Here is an 18,775-nt window from a genome sequence, read left to right as displayed (position 1 = left end):
TTTTCTTGATTTTTTATTCGTTTATTTATTTGTTAATACTTCTTATTTTTGATTTAATTTGTTCGTTTTCAAGCTCATTTCATAAACTTGTGAATTTTTATTCCATTTATATGTTCGAATTCGAACTTATTATTCATTTATTCTTTGAGCTTTCGGCTCCGAAAAATCATTTTTACACTATCCGATTTGATTATTTTAGTTGTTTTAATTTTTATCAAATTTCGGGCCAATTTATGATTTTTTATAAAATTTTCAGCCTATTTAAGCCAATATTCTGTTTCATTTCAGCTGAAAAAAAAAAAACAAAACAAAACAGCCTTAATATAATAATATATTCATTATGTCAATTTTTGGTTTGTAGGTTGATGTCCTCAACCCCCGCTCCTGACGATGTTGAGCCTTCAGATGAACCTGAACGTGATATGAGGAGACGTCTTCGCGAAAGATATCGTGCGGTTGGGCTGGTGCTCGCAGCTGGTGAGCCGGAGCTGGTGGTACCCGCTGAAGCCGAGGGCTTAGGGGACGAAGGAGACGTAATCATGGCGGACGAAGAGCGACCTTTGAATGAATCGAATCAGCCCGGAGGAACAGGCTTGGAGCTCAGTATTATTAGACCTACTATAGATGCACCTACTTTAGAAATTAAATCTAGTATTATTAATATGGTGCAGAATTCGGTGCATTTTGACGGGCGTGAGCATGAAGATCCCGGACGACATATAGTGGCTTTTCTCGAAGTTTGTTCGACGTTCAAGATTAGGGACGTTTCGGAGGATGCTGTTCGGTTGAGATTGTTTTCATTCTCATTGCGTGACAAAGCGAGAGCTGCACGTGGCCTGGGACAGTTTAAAGATTTGTTACTTGATGTTCCACACCATGGCTTCTCCAAAAGATAGTTGGTTCTGAGGTTTTACCAAGGCCTTAATTACGATACGCAGGAGAGATTAGATGTGAATGCAGGAGGCGATCTAGGAACGAAGACACCAAATGAAGCTTATTCTATCGTAGAAAAGGTTGCGTTGAAGTCTAGTTCACGTCGGGAAGGAGAGAGAGGTCGGATATCATCATCATCCCACCCAGGAGTTCACGCTGTGGATGACTACACAACCATTACTGCACAAATCTCAGCTCCTTCGGCGAAGTTTGATAAGTCCTAGATGGCTGCACAGGCTAGTTCTGGATGTGACTAGTGCGGAGTGTCACACGAGCTTGGTGCATGCTTTCAGGGAGTTGTATATGAGGGCCAAGAAGAAGTGGATTTTGTGAGTAATCAAGTGAGGCCACAGAACAACTCGTACAGCAATACATACAACCCGGGATGGAGGAATCACCCAAATTTTGGGTGGAGAGCGAATGTGGGTAATCAAAACCCACTAGGATTTACCCAGCGCGCTCCAACGTCGCAGTAGGCTCATGGTCAGCAATTCCAGCAGTACAACCAACGTTACCAGCCACGTCCATACTCGTATCCGAATCAGGGTGCTGGGAGTAGTTCCCAGCAGCAAGCCCCTCAGTCAAGTTCTAAGCTGGAGGAAATGATGGCTTAGCTTCTTAGTAGCTCCACGAGTGCAAATCAATTGGCTGAAAAATGATATCAACAAAGTGAAGATCGTTTTCTAGCTCACGAGGGAGAAATGAGGAGTCAGAAAGCCTCGATTCAGAATATAACCAGGTTGGTCAGCTGGCGAAGATGATGTCGGAGAGACCCCCAGGTGGTCTTCCAGGCAACACAGAGCCAAATCCGCGCGGGCATGTAAATGCGGTTATGACCAGGAGTGGCAAGACTACAGGACCCAACATATCGGACTCACCGCCAATCACTGAAACGGTCCCGACTGATACGCCGGAAGAGGTGCAAGCCAGGCGTGGCCCAGCAAGTACAACACAAGTCCAAGAGCCAGTCAAAGAGTACACTCCTCCAGTTCCATACCCGGGCCGGCTGAAGAAACAGAAAAACGAAGAACAATACGGTAAGTTCCTTGAAATGTTTAAGCAACTGCACATAAACATACCGTTTGTTGAAGCCTTGGCTCAGATGCCGAAGTATGCGAAGTTCTTAAAGGAAATCCTCTCGACTAAGCAAAAGCTTGAGGTTATGTCCTGTGTGGTGATGAACGAAAGCTGCTCTGCAATCCTTCAAAATCGTCTGCCCACGAAAATGGGAGATCCGGGCAGTTTCACGCTTCCTTGTTTGATTGGAAATATGTCTGTTAGCCATGCATTGGCTGATTTGGGAGCGAGTATCAACCTTATGCCCTATAAGGTTTTTACAAAGTTGGATATAGGTGAGCCGTCGCCTACACGAATGAGCATTCGACTAGCTGATCGTTCCATCAAGTATCCACGTGGATTTGTTGAGAATATGCTTGTTAAGATCGACAAGTTTGTGTTTCCTGTGAATTTTGTTATCCTAGATATGGATGAGGACTCTAGGGTGCCTTTGATTCTCGGATGTCCATTCTTGAATACCGCCCGAACCATTATAGATGTAGCTGCGGGCCAGATTACACTCTGAGTGAATGATGAGCATGCGACCTTTGACATCAACCGGTTGATGCAGCACCCACAGAGTCAGGATGATGCGCTCTACTATGTTGACATTGTCGACACGTATGTGAGCACACATTTCCAGGTCACGATTGAGGAGATTGATTCGGACACACATCTGTTGTGTGGGAACCTAGATGGCATTACGCAGGAGGGCCACGATTTCGAGCAGCCAGTCTATCAGATTGGTGGTGATGGTTCCCAGAGTCCGGATCGATTTTCAGAGATTGATCATGAGCATGAAGAAAAGTCGAAGCCGTCGGTTGAAGATCCCCCGTCTTTGGAGCTTAAGGAGCTTCCGCCCCATTTGGAATACGCATTTCTAGACGAGGAGCGCCGTCTGCCGGTTATTATCTCATCATCTTTGACAGACGAGGAAAAGAGCAGACTGCTTAGTGTTTTGCGACTTCATAAGAAAGCACTAGCGTGGAAGATTATCGATATCAAAGGCATCAATCCTTCTTTTTGTACTCACAAGATTCTGATGGAAGACGAGTACAAGCCCTGTGCATAGCCTCAGAGGCGGTTGAATCCCAATATGCAAGATGTGGTCAAGAAAGAAGTGATTAAGTTGTTGGATGCCAGATTGATTTATCCTATATCTGACTCTGTGTGGGTGAGTCCAGTGCAGGTAATACCTAAGAAAGGTGGTATTACTGTAGTCCCAAATGATAGGAATGAGCTAATTCCTACGCATACCATCACTGGGTGGCGAGTTTGCATCGACTACCGCAAACTCAACGATGCTACTCGCAAGGATCACTTCCCGCTTCCATTCATCGACCAGATGTTGGAACGTCTGTCGGGGAAGTCGTATTACTGTTTCTTGGATGGATTTTCTGAATACTTTCAAATTCCTGTTGCTCCTGAGGATCAGGAGAAGACTACCTTTACCTGCCCTTTCGGCACATTCTCCTACTGGCGTATGCCTTTTGGGTTGTGTAATGCACCGACGACCTTCCAGAGATGCATGGTTGCAATTTTTCATGACATGATCGAGGACTCTATGGAGGTGTTCATGGATGACTTATCGGTATTTGGGGATTCCTTTGATCATTGTCTAGAAAATTTGAAGAAAATGTTGAAGAGGTGCGAGGAGATGAATCTTGTCCTAAACTGGGAAAAGTGCCACTTCATGGTACGAGAGGGCATAGTGTTGGGACACAAGATTTCGCGTGCTGGTATGGAGGTCGATCCAGCTAAAGTTGATATTATTTCACGACTTCCACCGCCCACCTCTGTGAGAGCAATACGAAGCTTTCTTGGTCATGCGGGATTTTACAGGCGATTCATCAAGGATTTTTCAAAGATCGCCAGGCCCATGACCCGTCTGTTGGAGAAAGACGCTCCGTTTATTTTTGGGGATGATTGCTTGAGGGCTTTTGACCTTCTCAAGTAAAAGTTGATTGAGGCCCCTATTTTAGTCGCGCCTGATTTGAGTCTGCCATTTGAAATTATGTGCGACGCGAGCGATTTTGCTATAGGGGCCGTTCTGGGACAGAAGAAAGAAAAGCACTTTCACCCGATCTATTATGCGAGCAAGACTCTTCAAGACGCTCAGGAGAATTATACCACGACAGAAAAAGAGCTCTTGGCGGTCGTATTCGCATTTGACAAATTTAGATCGTATTTGGTGCTTTCAAAAACAATTGTGTATACTGATTACGCAGCCATCAGATATCTGTTCAGCAAACAGGACGCTAAACCGCGTCTCATCAAATGGATCTTATTGCTGTAGGAGTTTGATATCGAAATTCAAGACAAAAAGGTGCGTTGATTGTATCATCTGACCATCTATCTCGGTTAGAGCATGGAGACATCAAGGACATGCGTTGGGATTCAATCAATGACAATTTCCCACACGAGTCGTTGATGAGTGTTGAGATATGCGATGAGTCGCCATGGTTCGCCGACTTTGCGAACTATCTTGCTTGCGGAATTCTGATTAAGGGATTGACTCACCAACAAAAGAGAAAATTCTTTTCGGACATCAAGCACTACATTTGGGATGACCTTTTCTTGTTTAGGGTTGGTGCTGATCAGGGGATTAGAAGATGCGTTTTGGGAAAGGAGGCGATTGACATTCTGCGCCACTGTCACGAGGGACCTATAGGAGGTCACCATGGTGCCGCGCCACTGTCACGAGGGACCTACAGGAGGTCACCATGGTGCCAATTTCACTGCTAAGAAGGTGCTCGATTCGGGGTTTTATTGGCCGACAATATTCCGTGATGCGCAGAAGTGGGTCAGTGCGTGCGATTCTTGCCAGAGGGCAGCAAACATATCGGCACACGATGAAATGCCTCAAAACTGGATACAAGTGTGTGAAGTCTTTGATATCTGGGGGATATACTTCATGGGACCATTTCCCCCCTCACGAGGAAACAAATATATCCTGGTTGCGGTTGATTATGTATCGAAGGGGGCGGAGGCACAGGCCTTACCCACCAATGATGCCAGGGTAGTCGTGAGATTTCTAAAGAGTTTGTTTGCCCGGTTTGGTGCACCAAAGGCACTGATCAGTAACAGAGGGGCACACTTTTGCAACACTCAGCTCGAGAGAACTTTGTCCCGTTATGGTGTTCATCACCGTTTATCCACGCCCTATCATCCACAAACAAGTGGGCAAGTGGAGGTCATGAACCGGGGGTTGAAAAGGATCCTTGAGCGGTCGGTAGGTGCAAACCGCAAGGATTGGTTAGACAAACTGGATGAAACGCTTTGGGCTTTCCATACGGCTTACAAGACGCCTATTGGGACTACTCCCTTTAGGCTTGTTTACAGAAAGGCATGTCATTTACCTGTGGAGTTGGAGCACAAAGCGATGTGGGCTCTAAAAACTGCATCTAAAAACCGGAGGTGAAGCCCGGTTCCTTCAGATTCACGAGTTAGAGGAGCTACGACAACACGCTTATGAGAACTCCGTGTTATACAAAGAGCGCACCAAGAGATTGCATGACAAACGCTTGAAGGACCATAAGCAATTCCAAGCGGGGGATCTTGTATTACTCTACAACTCGAGGTTGCATTTATTTCCGGGAAAATTGAATTCGTGTTGGACGGGTCCGTACACGGTAAAAGAGGTATTTCCATATGGGACTGTCGCATTGAGAACGCGGACGGCGTGATTTTCAAGGTAAATGGTCATTGCTTGAAGCTTTATGTTGGAGGGCCGATCGAGTCGGCGTTGGAGGGCCGATCGAGTCGGCGGTGGAGGTTATCGAGCTCTACACCCCGCGTACAGCTTAAGTGTGGGGAGGAGAGTCTATGCTACTGACTCGAGGTTCAAAAATGTAGCAAGAGCGTCTTTGGCGCTTTAGGGGTACAATTGTCCATATTTTTGTTTTTGCCGTTTTATGTGTTTTTAGCGTATTTGGTAGTTTTCATAGGTTTGTACAGTTAGTATACATGCCGAGCGATGGTTCTATGTTAGAAATATGTTAAAACAGTTTGCGGAGTGCAAAAATGGTGAAAAACGGTCAAAACGGATGCTGGATATGGTTTCTGCAGCAAACAGACACATCTGCAGATTTGGCACGACCGTGCCACAGACCGCACGATTGTACGCTTGTGTGCCAGCACCTCGAGTCGCACCCCCTGTGCATTACCGAGGTCAGCGTGCCAGGATCGGTCGTCATCGGAGACGCATGACCGTGCGACATGCCAAGGGTAGTTTGGTCATTTGTGCTATATAAAAACCCTTATCTGCAGCCCCCATTCTCATTCGCGAAAACCTAACTGCACCAGCCGTTCCAAACCGAGTTTTCCCCAAAATCGCACCATTTTTCGCACGGTTTCTCAGATCCTTTCGCACGGTATGTTTTTCCTCTTCGATTTTCTGTTTCATCTCGTTCTAGGTTAGATTTGTTTGATTTCTTCAAGGCTTTTTAGGGTTCCCTTCATAAATACAATTGAAACCCTAGCCCTTGTAAGATTCATGTGATTTGTGAACAACCGGTCGGATTTCTGACCCCCGGTTTGTGCCAAAATTTGTTGATTTTCGAAAACAATCTGGCTGTTTTGTTTCGGGGTTGAATTTCTGCAGAAATCGGTGTCACACGGTTGTTCCGCAGGTGGAACGGTCGTTCAGTTGCGGTTGTTCACAATCTCTGTTGTGGTCTCGGTGATGCACGGGGGTGCCATTGATTGCACGCCATGCAATTCTGACAAACACCGACCACCATTGCTGATTCTCGGTGACGCACGACCGTGCATCTCGTTGCACGCCCGTGCGAATTGCCCATATCAGTAGGACAGTATATTCATAACTGTGTGCTAGGCTGTTCCGAATGATATTTTTTCTCTTCTCCTGTTCTTATTGTAATCCCTCATGTAGATGAACCATCCGTTTCTCCAATTCAACGAAAACGATGTGCGAGAAAATCTTTGCATTCTGAAACTTAATGCACTATGGCAAAGGCGGAATCAATTCGGCATCCCTAGAAGGTTGGATTGGGATGTCATGACTGAATTAAACCAACGTGACCGGCTCGAAAACATGTTAACAATTCCGCTTGCGCGGTTGGTCAACATTGACCGGCTAATCTATATGGAGCTTATGTTAGAATTCTTCGCTACCTACTCGTATGACAAGCCAAAAGCGAGTAAAGTTCCAAACTTTCGCTATAAGAAACGGATAAATTTCAGGGTAGACAGTCGTTGGCACAGTTGGACTGTGGAAAGGTTGGGTCGAAGACTCGGTATCTACACCGATGATGAAATGGACTCCGAGTTCTTTACTGATCAGTTCACCTTCCCCAGCGAAGACGAGCAGGGTGAGTTTTGGGGGCGAGTTGCAGTTGGCGGGCCATATGATCCTCGGGTATCTAAAGCTTCAAGATTGCAAGACCATTTACATAGAGTTATGCACCACATCTTCAGCCATACCATAGCTGGGCGCATGGACAGTTTGGGAAACTGTCCAACACCGGATATTATATTTCTTTATGCGCTCGCGGAGGGGGTTCACATCAACCTCGCCGCGCGAATGGCTGAGTACTTTGTGCCTAGCTCGGGTAGAACCGCCAGCAGTCAGATACACGGTTGTCAGTATGTAACCCAAATCGCCTACAACATGGGCATTATGACTGACGAGGTGGTTCAGAGTCTTACTTAGTTTGTGTTTCCCGTGGATTTTGTTATCCTGGATATGGATATGGACTCTAGGGTGCCTTTGATTCTCGGACGTCCATTTTTGAATACCGCCCGAACCAATGTAGATGTAGCTGCGGGCCAGATTACACTCTGAGTGAATGATGAGCATGTGACCTTCGACATCAAGCGGTCCATGCAGCACCCACAGAGTCAGGATGATGCGCTCTACTATGTTGACATTGTCGACACGTATGTGAGCACACATTTCCAGGGCACGATTGAGGAGATTGATTCGGACACACATCTGTTGTGTGGGGACCTAGATGGCATTACGCAGGAGGGCCACGATTTCGAGCAGCCAGTCTATCAGATTGGTGATGATGGTTCCTAGAGTCTAGATCGATTTTCAGAGATTGATCGTGAGGATAAAGAAAAGTCGAAGCCGTCGGTTGAAGATCCCCCGTCTTTGGAGCTAAAGGAGCTTCCGCCCCATTTGGAATACGCATTTCTAGACGAGGAGCGCCGTCTGCCGGTTATTATCTCATCATCTTTGACGGACGAGGAAACGAGAAGACTGCTTAGTGTTTTACGACTTCATAAGAAAGCACTAGCGTGGAAGATTATGGATATCAAAGGCATCAATCCTTCTTTTTGTACTCACAAGATTCTGATGGAAGACGAGTACAAGCCCTGTGCATAGCCTCAGAGGCGGTTGAATCCCAATATGCAAGATGTGGTCAAGAAAGAAGTGATTAAGTTGTTGGATGCCAGATTGATTTATCCTATATCTGACTCTGTGTGGGTGAGTCCAGTGCAGGTAATACCTAAGAAAGGTGGTATTACTGTAGTCCCAAATGATAGGAATGAGCTAATTCCTACGCATACCGTCACTGGGTGGCGAGTTTGCATCGACTACCGCAAACTCAACGATGCTACTCGCAAGGATCACTTCCCGCTTCCATTCATCGACCAGATGTTGGAACGTCTGTCGGGGAAGTCGTATTACTGTTTCTTGGATGGATTTTCTGAATACTTTCAAATTCCTGTTGCTCCTGAGGATCAGGAGAAGACTACCTTTACCTGCCCTTTCGGCACATTCTCCTACTGGCGTATGCCTTTTGGGTTGTGTAATGCACCGGCGACCTTCCAGAGATGCATGGTTGCAATTTTTCATGACATGATCGAGGACTCTATGGAGGAGTTCATGGATGACTTTTCGGTATTTGGGGATTCCTTTGATCATTGTCTAGAAAATTTGAAGAAAATGTTGAAGAGGTGCGAGGAGACGAATCTTGTCCTAAACTGGGAAAAGTGCCACTTCATGGTACGAGAGGGCATAGTGTTGGGACACAAGATTTCGCGTGTTGGTATGGAGATCGATCCAGCTAAAGTTGATATTATTTCACGACTTCCACCGCCCACCTCTGTGAGAGCAATACGGAGCTTTCTTGGTCATGCGGGATTCTACAGGCGATTCATTAAGGATTTTTCAAAGATCGCTAGGCCCATGACCCGTCTGTTGGAGAAAGACGCTCCGTTTATCTTTGGGGATGATTGCTTGAGGGCTTTTGACCTTCTCAAGCAAAAGTTGATTGAGGCCCCTATTTTAGTCGCGCCTGACTGGAGTCTGCCATTTGAAATTATGTGCGACGCGAGCGATTTCGCTATAGGGGCCGTTCTGGGACAGAAGAAAGAAAAGCAATTTCACCGATCTGTTATGCGAGCAAGACTCTTCACGACGCTCAGGAGAATTATACCACGACAGAAAAAGAGCTCTTGGCAGTCGTATTCGCATTTGACAAATTTAGATCGTATTTGGTGCTTTCAAAAACAATTGTGTATACTGATCACGCAGCCATCAGATATCTGTTCAGCAAACAGGATGCTAAACCGCGTCTCATCAGATGGATCTTATTGCTGCAGGAGTTTGATATCGAAATTCAAGACAAAAAGGGTGCGTTGAATGTATCGGCTGACCATCTATCTCGGTTGGAGCATGGAGACATCATGGACATCCGTTGGGATTCAATCAATGACAATTTCCCACACGAGTCGTTGATGAGTGTTGAGATATGCGATGAGTCGCCATGGTTCGCCGACTTTGCGAAGTATCTTGCTTGCGGAATTCTGATTAAGGGATTGACTCACCAACAAAAGAGAAAATTATTTTCGGACGTCAAGCACTACATTTGGGATGACCCTTTCTTGTTTAGGGTTGGTGCTGATCAGGTGATTAGAAGATGCGTTTCGGGAAAGGAGGCGACTGACACTCTGCGCCACTGTCACGAGGGACTTACAGGAGGTCACCATGGTGCCAATTTCACCGCTAAGAAGGTGCTCAATTCAGGGTTTTATTGGCTGACAATATTCCGTGAAGCGCAGATGTGGGTCAGTGCATGCGATGCTTGCCAGAGGGCAACATACATATCGGCACACAATGAAATGCCTCAAAATTGGATACATGTGTGTGAAGTCTTTGATATCTGGGGGATAGACTTCATGGGACCATTTCCCCCTCACGAGGAAACAAATATATCATGGTTGCGGTTGATTATGTATCGAAGTGGGCGGAGGCACAGGCCTTACCCACCAATGATGCCAGGGTAGTCGTGAGATTTCTGAAGAGTTTGTTTGCCCGGTTTGGTGCACCAAAGGAACTGATCAGTGATAGAGGGACACACTTTTGCAACACTCAGCTCGAGAGAGCTTTGTCCCGTTATGGTGTTCATCACCGTTTATCCACGCCCTATCATCCACAAACAAGTGGGCAAGTGGAGGTCACGAACCGGGGGTTGAAAAGGATCCTTGAGCGGTCGGTAGGTGCAAACCGCAAGGATTGGTTAGACAAACTGGATGAAACGCTTTGGGCTTTCCGTACGGCTTACAAGACGCCTATTGGAACTACTCCCTTTAGGCTTGTTTACGGAAAGGCATGTCATTTACCTGTGGAGTTGGAGCACAAAGCGACGTGGGCTCTAAAAACTGCAAATCTGGATCTAAAAACCGGAGGTGAAGCCCGGTTCCTTCAGATTCACGAGTTAGAGGAGCTACGACAACACGCTTATGAGAACTCCGTGTTATACAAAGAGCGCACCAAGAGATTGCATGACAAACGCTTGAAGGACCATAAGCAATTCCAAGTGGGGGATCTTGTATTACTCTACAACTCGAGGTTGCGTTTATTTCCGAGAAAATTGAATTCGCGTTGGACGGGTCCATACACGGTAAAAGATGTATTTCCATATGGGACTGTCGCAATTGAGAACGCGGACGGCGTGATTTTCAAGGTAAATGGTCATCGCTTGAAGCTTTACGTTGGAGGGCCGATCGAGTCGGCGGTGGAGGATATCGAGCTCCACACCCCGCATACAGCTTAAGTTGCGGTTGTTCACAATCTCTGTTGTGGTCTCGGTGATGCACGAGGGTGCCATTGATTGCACACCATGCAATTCCGACAAACACCGACCACCATTGCTGATTCTCGGTGACGCACGACCGTGCGTCTCGTCACACGCCCGTACGAATCACCCAGATCAGTAGGACAGTAGCTTCATAACTGTGTGCTAGGCTGTTCTGAATGATATTTTTTCTGCTTCTCCTGTTCTAATTGTAGTCCCTCATGCAGATGAACCATCCGTTTCTCCAATTCAATAAAAACGACGCGCCAGAAAATCTTTGCATTCTGAAACTTAATGCACTATGGCAAAGGCGGAATCAATTCAGCACCCCTAGAAGGTTGGATTGGGATGTCATGACTGAATTAAACCAACGTGACCGGCTCGAAAACATGTTAACAATTCTGCTTGCGCGGTTGGTCAACATTGACCGGCCGATCTATCTTGAGCTTACGCTATAATTCTTCGCTACCTACTCGTATGACAAGCCAAAAGCGAGTAAAGTTCCAAACTTCCGCTATAAGAAACGGATAAATTTCAGGTTAGGTGGTCATTGCCACAGTTGGACTGTGGGAAGGTTGGGTCGAAGACTCGATATCTACACCAATGATGAAATGGACTCCGAGTTCTTTACTGATCAGTTCACCTTCCCCAGCGAAGACGAGCGGGGTGAGTTTTGGGGGCGAGTTGCAGTTGGCGGGCCGTATGATCCTCGGGTATCTAAAGTGATGTGTGTAAAATGCAACATATAAATTACATCAAATGAGGCATAAAACTAACCCTTTTTAAGTACTAATGTTGGAAAAAGAGTGTTTTTGTCTTCCTTTTGTATTTTCAGGATTAAATGAGCTCAAATTCACAAAAGAAGCAAAAAGACAGCTAATTCTAACATAAATACAAGAAAAGGAACAAAAGTAGACTGCCCGAACCCTCAACGGAATCCTCCCAAGCAAAGAAGAAAAAACAGAAGCCTGAACACGCCCCGTGCTCAGCCAGCACGGGGCCGTGCCCAAGAAGCAGCAAAAAAGACAAACCTGTAGAAGCTTCTATTGCCCACCACGGGGCCGTGTCCAGTGAGCACGGGGGCGTGGCGAAAGTACAGCAGGCGCATTAATTGTAATTGCGAATTACAATTAATGAAGAGAGAGAGTGTCAGACGGGCACGGGGCCGTGTCCAACGGACACGGGGCCATGCCCAGTCTTCTGTTCAGCCTATAAATAGGGGTGCTTGGTTTCATTCCAACTCATCCCTTGGCACACCACCTCTCTCACACTTCATCCACCACCCACCACCACCATAACACTATCATCCACCACCATCATCCATTGTCCATCATAGAGTGTGTGAGTCGTCTCGGGATCCAAGATTGATCGTAAGAGTTCTTGACAATCAAGGCCATGTTTGCCTAAGTCTCTTACATCACTTGGTGAAGACAAGTGTTTAGTATAATACTTTTTATTTTTAATCTTTTGCACTTTTTATTTGGTTTTGTATTAATGACTTTAATAACTAGTTGCTTATGTTGAAGGTGATCTTTCCTTATCGTTTGTCCGTGGTGTCTTGGCATTATTTTACTGTCTATATAAAATAAAAGATTTTCACCATCCATATCTCCACGGTCTATATGGAGGTATGTTGGCTACCTGGTCGGGGGTTAAGGGAACGGTTTGGTAAGGGTCTTGCCCTTGTTCAGCGTTTAGAGGTCCTGCAAGGGACCTGGGTCAAATTTAGTAGGATCTCCTTCAATGCCCATAGGTATTGGATGGCGGGGATCCAAACTCTTTGACCCCCTCATAAGTTAACTACTATTAATACTATAACCCAGCTATTTAGGACTGTATCCCTGCTGACTCAGACTATTAGCCGAGGGTAACGTCACCGCCAAAAGCGGGGCCTACCACAATTTGCATTAATAACTTAATTCATTATCTTCCAATAATCCAACCCTTTAGGATTGTATCCTTGCTGACTCAAACTACTGGGTTGAGGGTAACATCGCCTTCAAAAGAGGGGCCTACTACAATAACTAAGATAATCTCTTAAACAAGTGCAAAAGTGCGAAAATAATCAAAGGTTATACTAATACACGAGTCGGATCCAAGTGATTCATCTTGTCTATCTGTTTTTATTTTATTTTTATTTTTCAGCATTTAGTTAGTTTTTATTTTTCTAGTTTAAAAACTTTTTTTCTAACTTTTTGATTTGATTAGACGTTGAGGATAAACCGGTACTAAAAGCTCTTGTGTCCTTGGACGACCTCGGTATCTTACCAACACTATACTACGTCCACGATGGGTGCACTTGCCCATATGTGTGTTTAGTGTTAGTAAATATCGTGTTTTATAAATTTAAAACTTGGCTAAAAGTGTAAAAGGGCTTAAAATATACATCAAAAATAATACACACTTCACACGCATCATAAAGCTTCAAGATTGCAAGACCCTTTACATAGTGTTATGCACCCCATCTTCAGCCATACCATAGCTGGGCGCATGGACAGTTTGGGAAACTGTCCAACACCGGGATATTATATTTCTTTATGCGCTCGCGGAGGGGGTTCACATCAACCTCGTCGCGCGAATGGCTGAGTACTTTGTGCCTAGCTCGGGTAGAACCGCCAGCAGTCAGATACACGGTGGTCAGTATGTAACCCAAATCGCCTACAACATGGGCATTATGACTGACGAGGTGGTTCAGTGTCTTACTTTGGTTACTGAGGGTATGTATGTTGACATCCGCTCTTTGAAAGCCATGGGGATTATCGTGGAAACGGACAATGGAGATTGGTTGAAAGGGTTGGAAAACGAGGTCTGGGACCCGTTGCCAATCGAGCTAGAGGATGAGGATGAGGTTATGGGAGACGAGAAACAACATGAGAAGCACACACCACCACACTCACCACAGCAACATCACTCCCCGCAGCACCAGCACTAGCCTCCCGGCATCCCCTCCTATCTAGAGTTCTCTGGCCAGTTCCAGCAGATGCAGATTAGCCAGGAGCAGCAGCGGGTTAATATAGAGCAGATAAGGGCTAATCAAGATCAACTTAGGGCCAATCAAGAGGCGATGCGGGCGAACCAAGACTTCATGCGCCAGGAGCTACATGCTGGATTTTCATACATATTTGGGGGCTTCAGAACGCCTACCCTAACTGCTTTGGCGATCCGCCACAGTTCCCATTCGGGAACCCAGGCGACTATAGCGGGGCAGGCCCATCCAGCACAGGAGGAGATGCGGATGACGAGCAGTAGTGGGAGTTCTGAGTTGGTGGATGTGGTGTTATTTTAGTAGTATATTTCTTGGGTGTTCATTTTGGTTTTCATTTCATACACCCACGGCTATGTATTCTATTTTTCAGACATTTTAGTTTATTTGCTATGTTTCATGTATGGATATTTAGTATGCTTTCTATTTATGTAAATTATGGTTTGTTTGCGTTTAGATTGTCTCTGCCTTCTGTTTTGTTTTGCTTAGCTTAGCATTGCTTTGTGACATTTGTACAGATTTTGGAAGCACGTCTTAGACCGGAGCACACCACATAAGCAGCTTTGGAGACTCGTTTCATCTAAATCATCTTCAGGGGAGTGTTATTCTCCTTTTTCTCTATATTCTCGGTTTCGCATTGGGGACAATGCGAAGTTCAAGTGTGGGAAGGGGGTTTAACATTTTGACTTTGACTTTGTTTGTCCTCTATATATTTATGAAAAAAATTGTATATATTTTTAGTAAATAAACCGGTTAGTTGTTTTAGAAAGCTTCTGATATGATAAAAACCCGGCAAGCCAGATAAGTTTTGAAAAAGATAACTAGAAAACGTGACAAACAAAGAAATACTTGCATGTTTATTTTCACACTTTTACCCATTCCTTCCGTTTTGTGAGCATGTTTGAGCCTTAAAATTATTATATGTTTGTTCATTTCGGAGTAGGAGTAAGCCGGATGTCACGGGTAGTTTAGAACTTGTCAGTAGCATGCTTGTTAAGACCATAAATGTGTGAAATTGTGTAGAAATGATAGAGGCACTTAGAAAACCCCTTTGTTGTTAGCCTTGTTCTTTGTGTTATGTTTCCCAAAACCCTACATTACCCCTTAGGATTAACCATGTTGAGCCTTTCCCGTGTTTTCGTTTGTTTACCCAACAAAATCACCCACTTAGCCAAATTTAGCCTTTTTATTTTTTTAAACCTTTTGTGTTAAAACTCGGTTAAAAGTCGTTTAACTAGCATTTATTGTAGTTAGTTGTTCATTGTACAAATCTATTAGTTTATATATATAAAAAAATAATAATAAAAAAAAATAAAAAAAAAATAAAAAATAAAAAATAAAAAAAATCAGAAAATCAAACACCCAAAAATAGGGTGAAGTCGACAAAATCGAGCAATTTTAAGTGTTAAAATGATGAAACCTCGTTGATGAGCTTGATATCACAAAAGGCGCCTTTTTAAGGCATTAGTATATATATTCTAGTTGTTTTACGATTGTTAAACGCTATTACCGAGTTTTAACCATTTAGTCACTTTAAAAATCCATTTCCATACCCTTCACCGAAGCCTATCGTTACAACCCTTAAAGACTTCTTGATTTACCCTTTCTCGCATGTTAGTTGGTGGAGATGAGATCTTGTGACAAGCTTATGATACTGCACGTTTCATTGTCGAGGCATTGAATGTTTACACATACACATTTTATGTATGTTTCACAAAAATAAACCGAGTGTGTGTGAACATTGTGAGGTGTGTGAAGATTAGCGTGCTAAGTCAATCGGAGTGAAGTCACGGCTTTTTACTTATCTAAACATATATTTGCATGTGTTTGTTTGGTTTGAATCACTTGATGTTGCGTTTCAAAAAACCGGCTAACCGTATGTTTGTATAATTAGTAGGTATTTTGTAAATACTTGTTCTCGTTAGGATCTTTCTTTTATTGCATTTTAGTTTTAGCTTGCTTGAGGACAAGAAAGGTTCAAGTGTGGGGAGGTTTGATATTCGTTAAATTACACACACTTTATTCCCCTATTTTACCCCCATTTTACGCGTTTTTGGCCGTAAAACCGAGAATCGGATACTGAATTAGGTGTATTTGTGTTTACAGGCCTAAAACAGCGTGCCGAACAAGAAGATGATGAAAACGAGGATTTTCCGGGCGAAACGGCAGAGCTGCAAACTTTCTGTGAAGAAAACTGACCTGGGCGAGTTGCACGGTCGTGCAATTGGTGGCACCACCGTGCAGATCCGATAACAGAGCTCATCCCGGCATTGCACAACCAGTGCGATCAGGAGTGAAAGGCATCCTCGGAACCAAACGACCGTGCATTCTGGTGGCACCCCGTGCGGATTCGATGACTTACCCCAGCCTGGATATGCACTGCCCGTTCAGATGTCTGTGCCAGCCTATTCTCGGCAATGCACGCTCATGCAGTCTGTGGAACGACCGTCCAATATCGAAGACCGGTCAAGATCTGCTGATGTCACATAAGTATGGTGAACAGTAATACAAAGTGAACGGTCGTGCACTTTAATGGCACGACCGTGCGATCTGAAAAAGTTATAAAAAACAGAAGGCAGCTCTCATTTCGGAACGCTGGACTTTTGGGAGCTTCACAGGAGATTTTCAGGCTCCGGAAGCTTTGCTTTTTACCCGGATTCAAGCCATCTTGTGCCGTTTAGCTCCGTTATCATCCGGATTCTCAATCTTGTGCTTGTTTATGGTTTGATTCGTGAATCTTTCCATGTTTTTGTTCATATTTCAAGCATTTAGGTTGATGATTATGTATTATTGTAAGCCTAAGGGCAAAAACACCAGTATCCCTTGCTTAATTACAACCATTAGTATGTTAATTATGTTTGTAATGACACTTTGAAGCATTTTCTATGTTAATCCATGATGATTAGTTTGCAACCTTGTTTATTGATGTTGATTTCTTGATTATAGTTAATTATCTTGGATGATTAGTATATGGTTAGTTGAGATAATTGAAAGACGAAGCTTAATTAATCACGTATTAGTAGACTTTGAACTTGTTTAACTTGTGTCAAATGTGTGCACCATGATACTAGAAATGGTTAGTGGTTTAATAAGGGGTAATTATTGTTAATCAAGAAAGCCTTCCCTCACGTAAGGACCTTAACGGGTTAAATGGCGTTGTTCTGAATTCTTGGCATGAATTGTTAGCTTAGTTAGTAGTTTAGGCCAAAATTGCTATCTTGGTGAATTTATGTGCAAGATTTGTAAAATCAACTCGGTTGTGATTTAATCTAGTTTATGCTTGTCTCGGTGGTTACATTGTGTTTATCGGTGTCATTTTCCTTGATTAAGTGAGGTTAGAAAACTCCTAACGGATGACTAACTTATCTTTAGGGGATTTTCATAGACATTTATCAATTGCACGTTAAGGAACAATCTTAGGTGGTTAAAGTGTGTTTATCGTTTTTGCTTTCCGAATGATTGTCATGTTAGGATTCCCGAAAGGGATACTAATTGTCTTGAAAATGGAAAATTGACCAAGTGTTTCAAGTGACAAAACTGACTTAGTTCATATACTTTGGTTGTGTATAAAGCAAGGCTATATATTTATTTTCTTATTTGGAGTCTATTATGTTTTTATGAATCTTTGTTTATGCTTACTTTAGCTTTTAGAAAATCTCACACTTATTTTCCTACCGGTAGTTTAATGACGACGGTTTAGTATTATTTCTCCCCCCACATCCTTGGATCGACACTTGGTTCTTACCGATACTTTACTACATATATGACGGGGTACACTTGCCCTTTCGAGTGTATTTTATTGTTGAAGTATAAATCATTTTTATAAATTTAAAACCGAATCGTGTGTTATATTCTTTGTAAAAACATGTATATACGCGCACACGTAAAGTTTTTGGCGCCGTTGCCGGGGATGTGGCGAGCTTTAGGAACGACCCGAGTCATTATTTTATCGGTGTATATACTTGTTAATATTTTCTTGATTTTTTATTCGTTTATTTATTTGTTAATATTTCTTGTTTTTGATTTAATTTATTCGTTTTCAAGCTCATTTCATAAACTTGTGATTTTTTATTCCATTTATTTATTCGAATTCGAACTTATTATTCATTTATTCTTTGAACTTTCGGCTCCGAAAAATCATTTTTACACTAGCCGATTTGATTATTTTAGTTGTTTTAATTTTTATCAAATTTCGGGCCAATTTATGATTTTTTTTATAAAATTTTCAGCCTATTTAAGCCAATTTTCTGTTTCATTTCAGCTGAAAAAAAAACAAAACAAAACAGCCTTAATATAATGATAATATATTCATTATGTCAATTTTTCATTTGCAGGTTGATGTCCTCAACCCCCGCTCCTGACGTTGTTGTGCCTTCAGACGAACCTGAACGTGATCTGAGGAGACGTCTTCGCGAAAGATCTCGTGCGGTTGGACTGCTGCTCGCAGCTGGTGAGCCGGAGCCGGTGGTACCCGCTGAAGCCGAAGGCTCAGGGGACGAAGGAGACGCAGTCATGGCGGACGACGAGCGACCTTTGAATGAATCGAATCAGCCCGGAGAAACAGGCTTGGAGCCCAGTATTATTAGACCTACTATCGATGCACCTACTTTTGAAATTAAATCTACTATTATTAATATGGTGCAGAATTCGGTGCAGTTTGACGGGCGTGAGCATGAAGATCCCGGACGACATATAGCGGCTTTTCTCGAAGTTTGTTCGGCGTTCAAGATTAGGGATGTTTCGGAGGATGCTG

General features: G+C 43.8%; 1 protein-coding gene across 1 annotated transcript; it reads left to right on the top strand.

The window, feature by feature from the left end:
• Positions 1 to 1,690: 1,690 nt before the first annotated feature.
• Positions 1,691 to 2,515, top strand: LOC110866476. Its single transcript, XM_022115625.1, has one exon. It carries the CDS (start codon positions 1,691 to 1,693, stop codon positions 2,513 to 2,515), a length of 825 nt encoding a protein of 274 aa, XP_021971317.1.
• The last annotated feature ends 16,260 nt before the right edge of the window (positions 2,516 to 18,775 follow it).

The sequence above is a fragment of the Helianthus annuus genome, chromosome 7 (genome assembly GCF_002127325.2).
Source record: "Helianthus annuus cultivar XRQ/B chromosome 7, HanXRQr2.0-SUNRISE, whole genome shotgun sequence".
Taxonomy (NCBI): Eukaryota; Viridiplantae; Streptophyta; class Magnoliopsida; order Asterales; family Asteraceae; genus Helianthus; species Helianthus annuus.
The sequence above is the reverse complement of the archived record's forward strand: the minus strand, read 5'-3'. Positions and strand labels throughout refer to the sequence as shown.

What these genes read in the sequence shown, in the direction of transcription:
- LOC110866476 (XM_022115625.1), top strand. Translation starts at nt 1,691, where the DNA reads ATGATGTCGGAGAGACCCCCAGGTGGTCTTCCAGGCAACACAGAGCCA.